This window comes from Botrytis cinerea, chromosome 15 (genome assembly GCF_000143535.2).
Source record: "Botrytis cinerea B05.10 chromosome 15, complete sequence".
Classification (NCBI taxonomy): Eukaryota; Fungi; Ascomycota; class Leotiomycetes; order Helotiales; family Sclerotiniaceae; genus Botrytis; species Botrytis cinerea.
The window spans coordinates 1,010,070-1,026,197 of NC_037324.1; the positions used below are offsets into that span (position 1 = coordinate 1,010,070).

At 43.3% G+C, this 16,128-nt stretch overlaps 3 protein-coding genes across 4 annotated transcripts; 1 reads left to right on the forward strand and 2 right to left on the reverse strand.

Annotated features, from left to right (window-relative positions):
* Positions 1-1,287: 1,287 nt before the first annotated feature.
* On the reverse strand, positions 1,288-7,349 carry BCIN_15g02940 (hypothetical protein). The gene is made up of 5 exons (XM_024697522.1): positions 5,772-7,349; positions 5,455-5,696; positions 5,231-5,396; positions 5,014-5,182; positions 1,288-4,963 (listed from the first exon to the last, which is right to left on the reverse strand). Exon 5 carries the CDS (start codon positions 3,542-3,544, stop codon positions 2,570-2,572), a length of 975 nt encoding a protein of 324 aa, XP_024553338.1. The 5' UTR covers positions 3,545-4,963; positions 5,014-5,182; positions 5,231-5,396; positions 5,455-5,696; positions 5,772-7,349; the 3' UTR covers positions 1,288-2,569.
* A 51-nt stretch (positions 7,350-7,400) lies between these two features.
* BCIN_15g02950 (hypothetical protein) lies at positions 7,401-12,416 on the forward strand. 2 transcript variants are annotated; one of them, XM_024697523.1, is made up of 7 exons: positions 7,401-8,002; positions 8,057-9,159; positions 9,235-9,658; positions 9,896-10,086; positions 10,139-10,323; positions 10,414-11,849; positions 11,918-12,416. In XM_024697523.1, exons 2-7 carry the CDS (start codon positions 9,035-9,037, stop codon positions 12,089-12,091), a joined length of 2,535 nt encoding a protein of 844 aa, XP_024553340.1. In that variant the 5' UTR covers positions 7,401-8,002; positions 8,057-9,034; the 3' UTR covers positions 12,092-12,416. The 2 variants fall into 2 exon arrangements, with proteins under 2 accessions (XP_024553340.1, XP_024553339.1); XM_024697524.1 differs by having other exon boundaries at positions 7,401-7,991.
* A 1,636-nt stretch (positions 12,417-14,052) lies between these two features.
* Bchat2 lies at positions 14,053-16,044 on the reverse strand. Its single transcript, XM_001558197.2, has 7 exons — positions 15,887-16,044; positions 15,756-15,809; positions 15,649-15,700; positions 15,543-15,596; positions 15,031-15,492; positions 14,499-14,981; positions 14,053-14,446 (listed from the first exon to the last, which is right to left on the reverse strand). The coding sequence occupies exons 1-7, from the start codon at positions 15,918-15,920 to the stop codon at positions 14,272-14,274; spliced, it is 1,314 nt and encodes a 437-aa protein (XP_001558247.1). The 5' UTR covers positions 15,921-16,044; the 3' UTR covers positions 14,053-14,271.
* Between the last annotated feature and the right edge of the window lie 84 nt (positions 16,045-16,128).

Consider the following 16,128-nt stretch of genomic DNA (forward strand, 5'->3'; position numbering starts at 1 on the left):
GAGTATTGTCCGTCAAAAGAATGGTCGGTAGGATTTGAAGCAGCTTAAATTTCTACGCTGAATACCTTTCAGAGGGGTTGATTTTTCACACAGAGAAGGTACTATCCGGGTCAGTCGCCAAGCTCTAACATTCCTTCTCTGTTTATCACCCGTATTAATTCCAAAGTATCTCAAAAATTACGGCATTTCTGTTGGTGATTTCATTCTTAATGTTTACCACAATGATAATTACATGACAACTCTGTTTATATCTCAGAAAGAATTCAAGGTAAGCACACATGATATAACTATTCTAAACTATAACTGTTCCATCTTTTCAATATACCTTAACAAATAACATGCTTCACCGTTCCAGAGTCCACTCCACTGCTTAATTAGTCTCGTGACGAAGAAACACTACTCCCAAGACATTAGCACTAGCACTATACTAGCACTAGACTTTCAACCCATCCAGTAGCAGCCCGATTCCATCCGACCAAAAATGTATTTTCAGCAACTTAACATAACACAACAAAACATATCACCGGATTAGTGCAGTGGTAAAATACCTCGGTTTCATCGGTTTCGCTGTTATGGATCAAAAAGAAGAGGTGAATGAAATTTCATTTTCTCCGTGACATTTCGCAATACCACGTCGAGTAGCCCCAGGTTCGAATCCTGGATCCGGTATTTCTTTTTGGCACTTTCTATGTATCTTTTCATCTGAAGAAGAGTTTGGAGAAGAATTGCTTCTTTTCGAGGTGTCTTTTGAAGGACTAGGAAGGTGGATGGGTGGATGGAGAATTCCCGTTAGAGGGCTGAGGAGATGGAGCTTTCCTGTGGGTTTGTGCTGGATATCAAATTGGATATTAAGTGGATTTGAGAATCTTCAGTCTGCATGTAATTCAAATTGACAAAGATTGATGATATTGATATTCGTTTCTTATAAAATGAACATCTTCTGCATTCAATAAATCTCAAATCTTGAAGCATTCAGAATCACCAAATCCTACAGGGATAACCCCAAGTATTTCATTGAATAAATATTCGTACATTTTTGAAGATTTGCGTATGATCTCCTTGTATTACTTATTCAACCTCTGAGCACAACAAAATTTTGTGAATGTGATGTCTGATTTCGAACAAAACCGTAACTTCAAATTTTCCTCAACAACAAAATATCTCCCATAAGGGAATCATCGACATGCATACCAAGATCACGCCAAATGAAAATAACTTGAAAAATAAACGTCTTGAGCTTACAACATTCTCGTTTTCCAAATCTAAATGAATCTCAAGAAATATATCTTCTCTATAGACGCGATACATGAGCTCACTACATTCAAATGCGCCCAGTTCTGGTAGAAATATTCTTTAAAGGAGTTCCAATCCAAAGAGTGATTGACCTCCCTTCGACACAGTAATTTGACACACTCTCTTCGCATATAAAACTAAATTATCAAAATTTCTCTCACCAAGATTTCCTCTTCTGATCCAATTCAAGCAACGCTCACTAGACAAAAACTCACGATTAGAAAACCCACTAATCTTCCAAACTATTTGTGGAAATCTACCAAAATACAGCTTCCATAACAAAACCAAGGAGATAAACCAGATGATCGATTCACATGTCTTTCTCCAAACAACTCCCATATCCATTCGTTCAACTCCACGTGAATACCGGAACAATGACAGCTCCAAAAAAAAACACCAATACCCAGGCGATCAACCCCCTTCATCCAACTATCATCAATCGAACAATTACAAAAGCACGGCACTCGCAGATACCACAACATTTGTTCCAAAAACATACACATCGAAGCTAGACAGACCTGGCCCCTTCACTCGCTTAAACTTAGCTAAGCCCCTGTGAATATCATATCACAAAACATCATAAAAGAATCGAACGAAATATATCGAAAGAATCCAAATCCATGAATCCATTATTCTGAAATCAGACATCTCGACAATCTCAATCTCAACCAACTCTAATTAACCTACCTATCCACCATTACCCACCCCCTTCACTTATCCCCCAAACACTTTTCTCTCCCCTCTCCATCCGAAAAACAATCCCACAATATACACTAAACATCCAGCACACAGCGATATATGAACAGCAAACAAAAATCCCAAAATCAGATCCAATCCCATGAATCAACCATCTTCGTATAATCTTTCACATTATATCCTATCTCCTTTGATCTGATGATACAGATCTAAGATTACATGTCCCTATGAAAATGCCAGCTTATTCCCCTCCCGGTTTGAGTTTCCAACATTGCGAATATTTAGAGTATCATGACTATGGTATCTGGGTTTCGGCTTAGCTAAATCACCCGAGCCGGAAGTATTTCGGATGCGATCTTGCTTGCAAATGCCGCACTCATATAAATGATTACCCGGAATTCTTTTCTCATATACTAATGTCTAGCGAAACAGGATTTCCGCGGGCCGGAAAGCGAGACCGCGTTGTGAGTTATTCGAAATACGATGTAAAAATTTTCAACAAGCTCCGCCGTGATCACCCAACCCCCCCTGGAAACCGTTAGCCCTTTTCTTTACTATAAATTCACAGCTTTAGCTCCTCCTATCTTCTCTCACTCGCTCCCACAAGCTCCATCCATTCGCTCATCCACTTCCCCATCCACTCCCCCCTCACAGCCTCCAATCCCCTCATCTTCGGGCTAGCGTCCAAAGCACGCTCAACCAGCATAGGTTCCCCCACACCTCCCTCCGCATCTAAATCTCGAAACTTCAACAACCCAGTTAAAAAATCAAGTAATTTCACAGCCGGATTCTGTTCCACATCAACATTCCTATCACCATCACCATCACCATCACCATCACCATCACCATCAGCACCATTCTCCTCCCTACTCATTCTCAAACTATCCAGCCAAACTTCCGGCTCTAATATCTCCAGCGATCTAATCGCCACAAGATCACGTAACAATGTGCTCCAAGTCACCAGTTGCGGATTCCGAAGATTAGACACCGTAGTCGCACTCTCCCTGCTCATATTCTTCCTTGTCGTCACCAAATCTACAAAAAAATCACCCAGCAAATCCACCGGTATGAAATCCACATTATCGAATCGTGGACCTAGACTATTAGGTATCTGACCTAGATAAAGAGAACTAAGCATGACACTAGGAAACCATTCTCTAGGGTTCCACAAGCCTGGGTTTAGGACAGGACCGGCTATTTGACCGATGCGAATGATGGTCGTAGAGATTGTTTCGCCTAGATGTTGGCCTGCGGCGTCGACGAGCAATTCCGAGAGAAATTTGGCGCGTGCGTAGCCAAATGGTGCTGATGTTTTAAGACTGAATATTATTTCTTCGAGGGCAGGACCTGCTGTATGTCCTTCTACCGCTGCAATGGAAGAGACGAATACGAAACGTGTTGTGGAATTAGTAGAGGCGGCTAGAGTTAACAAATTGATAATCCCTGCAAATTGTGAACGGAATGCCGAAAGTGCCAGATTGAAGTTCACGGGCCAAGCAGCGTGGATAATGAGATCAATCTCTCCACTGAGTGACTTGTATGCATGTTCATCCATACCAAGTGATGGCGATTCGAGATCTGCTTTGATAAAAGTAACGCGATTGCTTAGCTTAGTCGTAGCAAATCCGGAGGCGGTAAATATCTTGCGTTGCTTGGCTTTTCCACCATCCTCTCCACAGTTCAAGCAGAAAACATTTGCGATCCCATCACGGTTGAGTAAGGCTTGCAGTAGATACGATCCTATAGTTCCTGTAGACCCAGTGAGAAGGACATTGATGGGCTTCAATGCCTGGCTGGTATATTCGACCGGCTTCTATGGTACTGGCATGGTTTTAATTTGCTCACGATAGGTGGTAAGTAGAGCTTCCATAATTTCGAGCTCATCTTGCTCATTTTTATTTGGGGTGAGAATAGCTGTTCTTAACTGAGACACCGTTGAATTCTGATAGATAGTAGAAATGGCAAAGTCAGGGCGTTGAAAACTTCTTCGTAATGCACGTGTGAGTTGGAGAGACTGTAGCGAATCCATACCACGATCAAAGAAATTATCCGCGTCATCAAGGTTTGACGAGGCTGTTACAGAACGGACGTGCTGTCGGATGAGACGAGTGGTTGGATCGGGACCCGTGGGAGTATAATAATGCGCTGTATCGCCGTTTGGGTAGTCGTCATCGTTTGAAAGCAAGTCTGCATTATTATAAAGTTTCTCAATTTCTTCAGTGTACTGACTGATACTGGGAGCTCGCGTAAAAGTACCCTTAGCTGCACGAATGAGCCGACGATCTGCTGGAAGAACTAGAACAAAGGACTTCTCCAAACGCACGTGTGCAGGTGCTTTACGGTTGCTTTCCTCGATACTTGGCCAAATGCGCTCAATCAAAGTTGCTTGTTCTGCTGTCGTCAAAAGGGTCGCTGAGGCCGGCCCGATTAAAAATGCGGCTTGGAACCGCTGAGCACCTATTACAATAGCGCCGCTTACTTCGGGATTGCTAGCTATGATATGTTATTCCATTGAAATAGGATTAGTTTTCTCTCCATTGAGAAAGACAATAATCTCGTCCGATCGCGCACACCAGCGCCATAGATTCGGAATCTGAGGATGCAGCTCAAACAAGTCTTTGGTGCGATATTCCTCCAGCTCTTGCATGCCAGGAACAGTGAAACACGGCTGGATGTCAGTTGGAGTTTTGTGTCTTCAAACAACCATCTCATAGATGTCATCGGCTGCCCTGTCAAAGAAAGCGCCAACGCATGGATGAAATTGAATGTAACGCCATAGGGCCCGACCTGATGCCGCAGCAGAAGAAAATTCCAATAGGAGTAATTGCGGCACAATACCTGTTTCAGTTGCACCGCATACGCAGCGTAAATGAATTTTAGTTGCAACACGATCACCAATTTCCTGGGGTAGATCGCCACCAATGTAGATGATTGTTTAGAGATGGGCCGCACAATAATTCAGCAATTCAGGATTCTGAAACACCTCAATCAGTCAGGAGACAGGAAAAGAGAGAGAATTTGTACCTGAGCCAACTCTGCTACTACGGATGGCACAAGTATTCGCTACTTCAGCCGGAGATTGCTTGAGGACATTCACTACTCCTTGAGCCGTTGGAATAGCCGTCGCAACAGGAGCAATAACAATATTCCCATAGGGAATAGCTCCGACAAATAATTGAGCAAGAAGCGCACCCTGGTCAATTATCAATTTTGTCCCTTCCTTGGATTTAGAGCAACTCACATGGAAGGGTGGAAGTGTTACTATCACTCGCTTGCCTTTTATGAAGCTATTTTGAACAGAAAGAATTTCATTGGGTGCCTCACAGGCATTGGCATTCAAAACTTGAGTGCATGTTTCGTGTGTCCAAATAAAAGGCTTGGGAAATCCGGTGGTCCCAGATGTGTGCCTGAGAAGGGAATGATTAGCCACCAATTGAAAAATTGAAAAATTCTTGAAACTCTTACATGACGACGATAGGGGTTTGTCTCAAATCCTCAAAAGTCTTACTCAATACGTAGTGCGGATACTGCTGATTAAGAAGTTCTTTAACTGATGGCACCATGAAGTGACTCATAGGTTTTACGGCATCAAGGATAACATTGGCAGGGGGTGGAATGGGATTTGAAATGATCAATGTCTGACATTTCAGGTGATCAAATAAGGCACAGTGCGCGGCTGGACTGTTGCGAGGTGAAGTGACGAAAAGCTGAGAACGATACAATCATCAGCACAAAATTGATGCAAAAAACAAAGTAGAAAATAGCAAGTGGATCATACGAACCGTGTAACCAGCTTTAGCTGCAGCAAGAACTAGAGCTGAGTAGCGGACGTCGCTTGTGCCAACATAAGCCAAGACCTCAGGATTCGCTCCATATCTACCGGGACCACCGAGCTGTTCCACTATCAACCAAGCCAGACCATCAATGACGTTTGCTAGCTGTGCGTAGGTAATGACTACTACACTATCTTTGCTCACCCATTCACCATACTTATTATCCGGTGTCTCGCGTGCAAGTCGTTCGACAATATGTGGCGCAAGAGAGTTTTGCCATTGCGCGACTTGTTCATGTGTCCTGACCATGATGCAAAATTGGGCCGAAGATGTGACTTTTGGAAGATTTCGAGACGATATCTGAGAAATGTCGAAGCCGAAAGCAATATTGCTACCGCTAGGTAGGTGAAGTTGCTTCGAAGTAATTGATATCTTAATTCGTTTGCCGCGTGCCTTCAAAATTCAATGCAAGATAGTAACCTTGATGTCTAAAATTGCCTGCCCATATCGTTTTCAATGCGTATCAAAGCATTACATAGATGGCAAGATGAACAGAAAATCGATTCTTGGTATGATGGGGGCTGGTGCAGAAGTGAACAAGTAAGTTTTTTGTTCAACATAAACGGTCGCAAAACGATTCCAACTGTTGTTCTGATCCACCGAACTCTGGTCACAAGCAAGATTCGAAAAGTAAGCAGTTTTTATTTAACAGCATATCTTCCACCGCCCTTGAGGACTTCGAGAACATGCATATCACGTGAGACTCTCCGCACTTGTGAGCTTTGGGGGTTGCCCTTGTACAACTGGCCCTTCGATGCTCGAGCTGCTGAGTAGCTAACAGACACAAGCTAGATTTCAACAATTGCCCTTTCATTGGTGTTATTTGAGAAACAAATGCTTCACCCGAGGGGATTGAGTCCTTAACGAGAGAATAGAGCTGAAACGTTTGATTGGCCAAAGCAATTCAGAACGATGAAAATAATGAAAATTAGTCACTCGCTTTGCTTGGCGGAGAGACCCCACCCGAAGAAGAATGCAAAATAGTCATTGGGAGCTGGGGTAGCACATCCTCACCATTACTCCAACTGGTATATCTTCAAGGTCAGGCCATACTCGTGTACCATCTCTCTTCGTGAAATGCTCAAGTAGCTTGCCTTGGCTCGAGTGCTCGTCATGATATTCTTTGCTGCATTCTCGCATCTTTTCCTGCCTTGCGATGTTTTGCTTTCCCGTTCCCATGGGCGTTTTGGGAATCCATTGAATAGATAGCAGTGATCAAACTTACAATGTACGAACACCCTCAGTATATGCCCGATGAAAATCGGAGCAAATAAATGGATCATGTCGGCGTTGGGCCCCCTTAAGTAGGTCCTGCGAACGGAGATATCGGTCTTAAGCCAAATGTGTGGAATCTCGAAAAAGTCAATATCTTCCGCGCGGCGGAAGGAGGGATGCATGACGTCGTCGTTGGAATCTAATCTTATTGAAAGTTAAATGGCGAGTGGGAGGACTTCGTGTGGTCGCATTGGATCATAGTTAGTCAGCAGAGTTAACGTTATAAATTGCACGGAACGGAAGTTATGAGTCATCGGCGGGTGTTATTAGTAAGTGGCCCGTGAACTGGCTCGAATGCGCTTCGGATGCTTCATCACATCGCATCCGCTCACGTTCACGTTCACCAGTGGTTCGAGAGATCCGATCAGTCAGCAACACACACGCACGCCAAATTGATGCCTTGAACCGTCCTGGGGTGTGGTGATGTCCTCTCTCCTGTCTCGCGTCCGCTGCCGTGGAATGTCTGCGTGGTTGATTCAAAGGAAGGGGCAATTGCACCTAGATCAGCCAGTGAAGAGGGCATACCGCTAGCCTATGTAAGCCCAGACCCTCTTTGGCGGGGGTGGCCAAGTCCCAAGTGCGTGCCAGCCTTATTCCGTCAAGAATACTTTGTACTTCGCACCTAGCTTGAGGCTATCATTTATTTATCATTTCCATTTGACAGTCCAGTCAAGTCCACTTATCAACAACCGCAGTGCACTTACAACGTCTCCTGTCCTGTCGCAAACCCTTTGCAGAGATTTCCACTGGATTCTGTTGGACTCAAAGATTGCTAAACTTCACACTTGGAATATTTCAAATCAAATAACAGAGTGGCGGCGATCCTTTCCGAGCCTTTGTGCTGATTTGCGCCTGTGTCAAAAGATCTGGACCGCCGGCAGAGTTTACCCCCTGGTGAGCAGTTTGTCAGTTCAAAGCTCCCGCATCAATTTTGGTACAACGACTGACTGTTCTTGCAGAATATGCGATTGCTAAATTGATATCATATACTGTATGGTATAATATATCCTTCCTAAATTCCCCGAATCGTTCTCTCCACAAATCACGATATATGATATTTCGGTCGTCGGCCTCTCCGAAAGACCATATTAAATAACTCACATCTCAAACCCGCTGGAACCTTCTTTAGCCATATCGGCTATTAGTTTGCACTTTACTCGTTTGTAAAGACTAAGGTGGAGGGAAAACGTCACTGGAGTTATTCTTAATTATTCCGACTTTCGCCCTACCGATCGTTCGTCATCCTCGAGCACATCCGTAATACCCATTGTTAGATCTGGACCGAAGGTTGCGGTTTATATTTTGGGTGATTGGTCTGGATTGTCGGGAAAGTGTGTGAGAAATCAGGGAGGATTGTGAACAGTCTATAGAGTCTGGTAGATTATCGGCAGGAAAGGAATATCTGTGGAGACCTGGATTCTAGGAAGATCACACTTTCGAATTTGCCATCTTACACTTTACACTTTGACGAGAAGGGAAGTTCAAGGTACTTTGGCCTGTCATTGTATGTCATCAAGTGCCAAAGTTAGACTCTTGGGAAGGGGGCACCAATTCATATGTGAGATTCCCGTGCAGTCAAACACTGCCGAGTGGACATAAAGCTGTTTGTCACCTGCATCTATACCTCTATCTCCCCCACTCGCTGCCAATAGGATCTGTTCGTTCTCTTCTCTGACGAGCTAACGGGCTACTTTACCTATCAAATTGGGGGGTTGTCATCTCGGCGCGAGACATCGCCTCCTTGTGTCATCTCTTCCATTGGCTGTTTGCATCAAGAAACCCGGCCTACACCGACTCTCTAGTGGTGAGATACTGGTAAAAAAAAAAAAAAAACCTGTATCCGGACAGGGCCCATTCCTGTGAGCTTATGAGTAAAACATAACCTTGGCCCGGGTTTGTTTCTTCAATTTCTCACAAATCAATAATAATTTATCATCATGACTCCCACACCCCCTTCCACTACGTCTTCAAGCGCCGGAGCTCAATCTCCAGAAGGCCAATACCGGGTCGTAAGAAAGAGAAACAGGATTCCTCTGTCGTGTGGGCCTTGCCGGCATAGAAAGTGAGTCCGATACGTTCTATTTCATCAGCATCTAGCCTATCCAGCACAGATGCACTAACCCTTCTTACGAAATAGGTTGAAGTGTAACAGGTCGCATCCATGTGAGAATTGTACGAGAAGAGGTGACGCCTCCTCGTGCTCGTATGCTGCACCAGGAACACGAAAGAAGAATCAAAGTCAAGGCTCAACCAGTCCTGATGATATGCAAAATCGTATTGACCGTTTAGAAGGTTTAGTCTTATCACTGATGACAAATGGTGCTTCATCTGCAGGTCCAGCCGCGGCCGCTGCTGCTGTTAACCGCTCCCACAGCGATAGTGCGGCTTCATCCTTTCCACCAGACTTAGACCAAGACGATGATGACATGATTAAAGAAGAGGGTGACGAAGATAGTGATGTGGATGTAGTTGCTGATTCACTGGGTATTATGAAAGTTGACACTGATAAAGGAAAAACAACATATTTAGGAGATTCACATTGGCATTTAGTCTTAAAAGATGTATGTTGCAGCCTTCATTTCTTTCTTCGTTTCGTGCTTCCATCACGAACCCTCTGGACCAATGCAAATCTGCAAATATGCAAACCTGCAAGTCGCCAGAGTAACCTCTGCAATTACCTATTTGGCCATGACTTTAGGTACTGGGCAATATCGAGCATTTTGTTTCCAATCCTCGTCCTTCGTTCATGTTCTTTGCAGGTTTAATAAATCAAAATTCGTTACTAATTTTTCAAAAAGATCGCAGAAGTCAAATCGTATTTCAATAATCATAAAAAGGAACTCGAAAAGAACTACGAAAAGATCAAGTCTCAAAAGCCGCCTGCCAGTGATGGGCCGGCCTTTTTATTCGGTGCCCATACACCGGCTACAGATGAAGAGCTTCGAATGGCAGTTCCTGCCAAACCGGAGGTTGATAAACTCATCACCAGGTCCGCTCATAGCCATATCAATAGAACGAAAGGGTGACTAATTGTTTATTAGATACTTCAACACATACGATCCAGCTATACACATCATACACGCCCCGACTTTCCACAAGGAACTGCAAACCCATTGGCAAGATCCCACAAAAACCTCGATAGTATGGCTTGGCCTTTTATATTCAATTCTCTGTTTAGCCATGCAATCATACCAAAAGATTGGGGATGAACCACCGGAATGGAAAGGTAGAGAGCCCAAATTTGCTTTTCCTTTGATCGGCTTTTCTTGTGTTTTTTTACATCGGCCTCCTTTCATGGTACTAAACTCTTATTTAGATCGCACTCTCGACATATCTGGTGAATTCAGACAGCGCACGGTCCAGTGTCTTGTCAATTCCGATTATACAAAGTCATCATTCTACACAATTGAAACGCTAATATTATACGTACACGGCGAGTATACAAGCCGTTGGGATGCTGAAGTGGGACTTTGGGTCATAATCGGCATGATCACTCGACTGTCAATGCGCATGGGCTATCATCGGGATCCAAGCAACTTTGCTGGTATCACTATCTTCCATGGGGAGATGCGTCGTCGACTATGGGGGTTTATACGCAACATGGACACAATGTTCTCCTTCCAACTAGCACTCCCAAGTATGATCCGTGATAGCGACTGTGATACAAAACTTCCTCGCAACATATTTGAGGATGAGTTTGGTCCAGATTCGAAAACATTACCACCCGCGAGACCGAATACTGAACCTACCCCTGTATCTTACATGCTCGCCAAGATCAGCATAACCAATGAGTTCAATTGTATACTGGAGGAAATACAAAGTGTGAATCCTAAGGGCATTTCATATGATGATATCCTTGCCCGCGATAATAAGTTATGGGAATTAAAACGCAATCTTGCTCCCCATCTTCGACTCAGGCCCCTTGAAGAATGCACGCATGATCCTGCGACGCTCTTGATGCACAGGTTCAATGTAGATATTCAATGGCAGAAGGTTATGTGTGTTCTTCATCGCAAATATCTTGCACGAGCGAGACAAAATTCTCGCTACGATCATTCCCGTCGAGCCTGTGTCAACGCTGCGATGGAAATTCTTCGACATCAACACAAACTTCATCTTGAATCTAAGCCCGGAGGACGATTGCGATCAATGAGATGGGCCATCTCAAGTCTTACAAAACACGATTATCTACTGGCCGCAATGATAGTATGCTTGGAACTTCATTACCAAATCATTTGTCCACCCAACAAACACTTCTGGAAAACAGAACAACTTGCCGATATGCTCAAAGCAGTTGAAACTTCCCAAAGTATTTGGAGTGAAACCATTGAAGAATCAATGGAGTCATTCAAGGCAGCCAAAACCCTAAATATCATTCTCGAGAAATTGAAGACTTCTAGGGAACCAGCCGCCAGTGCTTCTGCCACACCTATGAGCACAGCCGACGCTTTTTCGCAATTTGATGATGAGAACCTTAGGCCTGAACAATCGGCAGCTATGACTCTTGGCATGCTTTCTGGTGGTTTGTCGCCAGATTCGGCAGCGGTGTTCAACAATATGGGCCAATCTTCAGGATACACAAATATGGATCTGAATATGGGTGATTCAGGCGGAACTGGTCTCACCCCTTACCCGTTCGACAACAATTTGAACCCCTTTGCTACCATGAACGCTGGTACATCTCCCTTCTCCATGTTCGGCAATACTGGTAATGCTCCTGGAATGATGGATTTACCAGCAAATCTCGACTGGGTAAGTTCATAATCACAACCTCCTTTGTCCGAATCTTACATCGAATTAAAATGCTGATTGAGAAATAGGAACAATGGGATCATTATATTGGAAATTCAAATACAATCGATCCCGCATTTCAGTTCTATCCAACAAATCTCGAACCTTCACCACCTGGTGGGAATCAAGAACAAGTACAACAAAATGACCCGTCGAATCCATTTAGCGGTCCTTTCATGGGCGCAAATACTCCTGGTAGATGAAAAAAAAAAATGGTTGAACAAGATGATGTTATATTATAGTACATGGCAATGTGCGTGTTAGGGGATAAATGGAGCAGTGAATATTATTTAAAGATACCACGCGAATTCGAAATTTGGCCCTTGGGAATTTGGGAGTTGTGATAAAATAGGAAAAATACTCTTCTCGACATAAAAAATTAAAAGTCCAATGATTCACCTCTTTAATGCGGTTTTACAGGATGATTAATTTGATAGAGTGTTGTGTATGAGTAGTGGTTGTGTATACTATTGCATCTATCCACCGCTATGATGCGTAATCAGCGCAAACCCGAGACGCGTAGACTAACTTTCTAGTGTCTTCTCGCGATATGTAGAAGACTTTTTTCGTCTTTAGGGTTGATGAGTTATGTGACTTTGCTCTTTTTATTGTAGAGATTGAAAGATAATTGTGATGGAGGAATCTCCTTGCTGGCTTGAAGATTTTGGGATATTAAAAAGTTGGAAATTGGAACTTGAAGATTGTTTTGGTGATGGACTGTATGGATGGATGGATGGATGGATGGATGGATGGATGGATGGATGGATGGATGGATGGAAGTGATGATAGGTTTGAGTGATGGACCTTGAGATGCAATTATTATGACGATGAGATTGTGTTACTATTTGAATATTGGCATTTGGAAGCATAGTACAGTAATAATTTCCCCCAAGAAAATTGAAGTAGTAGGTAGCAGGTTGGTTGTATGTAGTGGTGTAGTCGTGTAGAGATGCAATTTGGAGCAGGCTGGCGGCAATATATAATGACAAATAGGATGGCGGATTGATTGTGTACATGTAGGTGCTTTGTTTCATGTCGATTATCTACCGGTAGCAGATATTTTTTTATTTTTATCTCTCTGCGGATTGATGGATGGATGAATCTACTCTGTGTGTTTCGATTCCCTGTTGTCATACTTTGTATTTGTTTGTTCGTTCATTTGCTCTCCTTAAATCTCGCTCGCTTCTATTTTTTGCACTTTATTTATTTATCCATGTTTATCTATCTCATCTAATTTTATCTCTTCCCATCTCACCATTCACACACTCGCATACTCCTCCAAACCTCAAAAAACCCCCTTCACAAAAATCCAAACCTGAATGCCCCCCCCCCCTTCTCAAACCCCCCAAAATCCCAAAAGAAAAGTTCAAACTAAGACTAAGAAAAGCCTGCTCAACCCCCAGAAACCATGAGCGTTTACTGTACTGCTAAGGTCTTGACGCCCATAGGAGTAGGCGGAAGCAGCTACAGTATGATTCCCTTTATCCTAGCGATGTTTATTGAGTTTTTGTAGTTTGTGTAGTAGAGATTTAGTTTGGATTTGGATGTGGGAGAGGGGGAGGGAAGGGGGGTGTTTTAAAATGGTTTTTTGGGGGGGAGGGGAGAGGGAGGGGGTTATAGTAATAAGGGAAGTGATTTACTATCATGATGGATAATCTTCTTTATTTCATCTTCTCGCATTCAACTAGGTACTTTCAATCTTGTACCGAGTATCCAGAAAGACAATTAATAAAATGAACAGTGAATGAGTAAGGATTCGCTTGTATGCAACGAACCTCCTCTGTTACTGAGTGCATAAAAGAACAGCCTCATTACTACCAATTCTATCTCTCCATAGTTCCAACATATTCTCTTCTAGAGTCATTATCGTCCCATCTCTCCCATCTATCTCTTCCAAGCTTCAAAGAGTGGTACTTCGCACCTCAGTGCTTCAAATACGCTTCGTTCAAAAAGGCATGGAGTGAAGCACGAGCCTTTGAATGACAGTAGTATCCATGGTAAAAGTACTTACTTCTTCATCCGCAAGTACCATTCGTATTTAATATCTCTCAGGTTCGAGCTTGGACGTGTATGTGGTTGAAACAACGTGGATAAAGAATATCGATAATCCAGCCATTCCAAATACTGAGTCACATACTGCCCCCTTTGAACCACGCTTTTAGAATGTATTTGAGATATATTTATCATTATCAGCTTATCTACCAACTAGCCAACTAACATACGTCGAGTCAACGCCGCGACCGACTGTTAAAAAACGCGCAAACTCCCTTTCGATTCGTTCCTCTACCATCCATTCGTACATTTGACAACGCTCGGGTATTTCAATATTTTCTTCCCATCCGGGCTATCCCATTTCCCATTGCCTCATTCTTCACATTCAAATTTAGTGCTCCAGTTCATCCATAGGAATTTCCTCAATATCCTTTCCTACAATTCCCTCTGAGACCTTCCAAATCTGAATTAGATTGTCTTCTGCTGCGCTACATACTACCCATGGTTCATTTTGGTTCCAGCTAAAGTCCGCAAGATGATTTGTATGACCTCCGTGCATAAATAATCTAAAGCAGATTAGAACTTAACTATTTCAATATACGGGGATGGGGTACTTACAACTCAGGTGGACCATCATCCTGATCATCTGGTAATTGCTCCATGCCAACTCTGCTAAGATCCCAGAAAATAACTCTGCGATCATAACTGCCACTTCCTAATACAGCCTCTTCAGTTGGATGCCAAGCAAGCGAAGTAACAGCATCCATGTGGCCTTCGAGCGTATGAAGCCTTTCTTTGAGATTTCTCAAATCCCAAAGACCAATAGTCTTGTCTGCTGATGCGGTAGCCAGGACAAATTCCGATGCAGGGTTGAAAGCGAGTGCGTTGATGGCGTCAGTGTGACCTTTGCCTTTGCTGACTGATTTATCTGTATCTGCTTGTCTGATGTCGAGGATTTGTAAAGTCAAATCATCCGAGACTGTTCCAATCAGGGATTTGTGGGAGGGGTGATATTGGACATCGTTGACGATGGAAGTGTGGTGGGTGTAAACTTTACTCGACTTCAATTTGTTGTCATTCGCCTGTAAAGTATTGAGATCCCTATTGCCAAGTTAGTAGATCCTTAGGTTTCGAAACTTGTTTTTCCTACCATAATCGGACTGTTTTGTCTTCGCTACCAGTCGCAAGTTCGCCAGCAACATGTGGATTCCAGCCTAAACCAAATCCTTCCTTCTTGTGTCCTATAAGCTCAATTTGTGGGCTGACAACGCCCTTAGGAAGGCTGCTGTGCTTGGTACGATCGAAGATCAAAACTCTGCCATCAACACACATGGTAGCTATAATATTTGGGTTTTGTGGTTGGTATCTAGCTTTGTTAACCTCTCCAGGATGATCGATTTTCTGTTCGATGGTCATTTTGATCGCTGCCTGTTCCCCAGATGATGATTTTCCATAGCCTCCAATCTCCTCTCGATCCTCATCGTAATCAACATGGTTTGGGGTGACATTTTTTGGCAACTCAACATTGGCAATTTGTAGATAGTTCTGTGCGCCGTTCGAGGTATGAGTACCAATAAGAAGCCTGTGGACGGAATAATTCTTTCCTGCTGGTCTTGAATTTATTAGTGACGTTCACACCCGAAACAACTCGATTAGACATACTCTTTAACATCGGGAAACCATTGGGTTGTCAAGGTAGGCCATTCAAGCGCAGTGCTAGTAGAATATTAGTTAAGATCTGGTTGGAAAAGTCGTATGATAGACCTACCTTAAGATCATATCGTAGAGGAAAGGGCTATTCTTCTTCCATGTTTTGTACTCTGATCGCAAGTTTAGTTATAATCCCTTCTTTCTGGGGCAAGATCAGATTAGTACCCTCATTGATAATCTTTTGCTCCATATCTTCATTATCATCTACAGACTGGTTCACTTTCGCATCCATTAGTAAGTCTTTACAAGATTGAGCTTACAGAATGGATTGCGCTGCACCGCAGAAGCAAACTTACTGTTCACATCAGTATCTTCTGATTGAGGAGCCATATTGGCGGTTGTTTCCTGCTCGCGAATTATTGAGGTCTGGTGTAAAAGTCCACTTTATGTTATCAAAGGCGCTCAAAAATATCTAAGAAGTTCGAAAAGGTAGCTCTGTGAATACCTCCTGCTCTAAATTTACTGGGAAGACGCGCTCCAAAAGCGCGCAATAGGTGGGTCGTTTATAGCTTCGGATCGGCCACGTCGGCCGCTAGCG

Excerpts from the sequence above, each read along its gene's own strand:
- BCIN_15g02940 (XM_024697522.1), bottom strand. The coding sequence starts at position 3,544 with ATGGATGAACATGCATACAAGTCACTCAGTGGAGAGATTGATCTCATT.
- BCIN_15g02950 (XM_024697523.1), top strand. The coding sequence starts at position 9,035 with ATGACTCCCACACCCCCTTCCACTACGTCTTCAAGCGCCGGAGCTCAA. Across the intron at positions 9,659-9,895 it reads GGCATTTAGTCTTAAAAGAT|ATCGCAGAAGTCAAATCGTA; the intron begins GTATGTTGCAGC and ends TTTTTCAAAAAG. Across the intron at positions 10,324-10,413 it reads TGAACCACCGGAATGGAAAG|ATCGCACTCTCGACATATCT; the intron begins GTAGAGAGCCCA and ends ACTCTTATTTAG.
- Bchat2 (XM_001558197.2), bottom strand. The coding sequence starts at position 15,920 with ATGGCTCCTCAATCAGAAGATACTGATGTGAACA. Across the intron at positions 15,701-15,755 it reads GCAAAAGATTATCAATGAGG|AGTACAAAACATGGAAGAAG; the intron begins GTACTAATCTGA and ends ACTTGCGATCAG. Across the intron at positions 15,597-15,648 it reads CTCTACGATATGATCTTAAG|CACTGCGCTTGAATGGCCTA; the intron begins GTAGGTCTATCA and ends ATATTCTACTAG.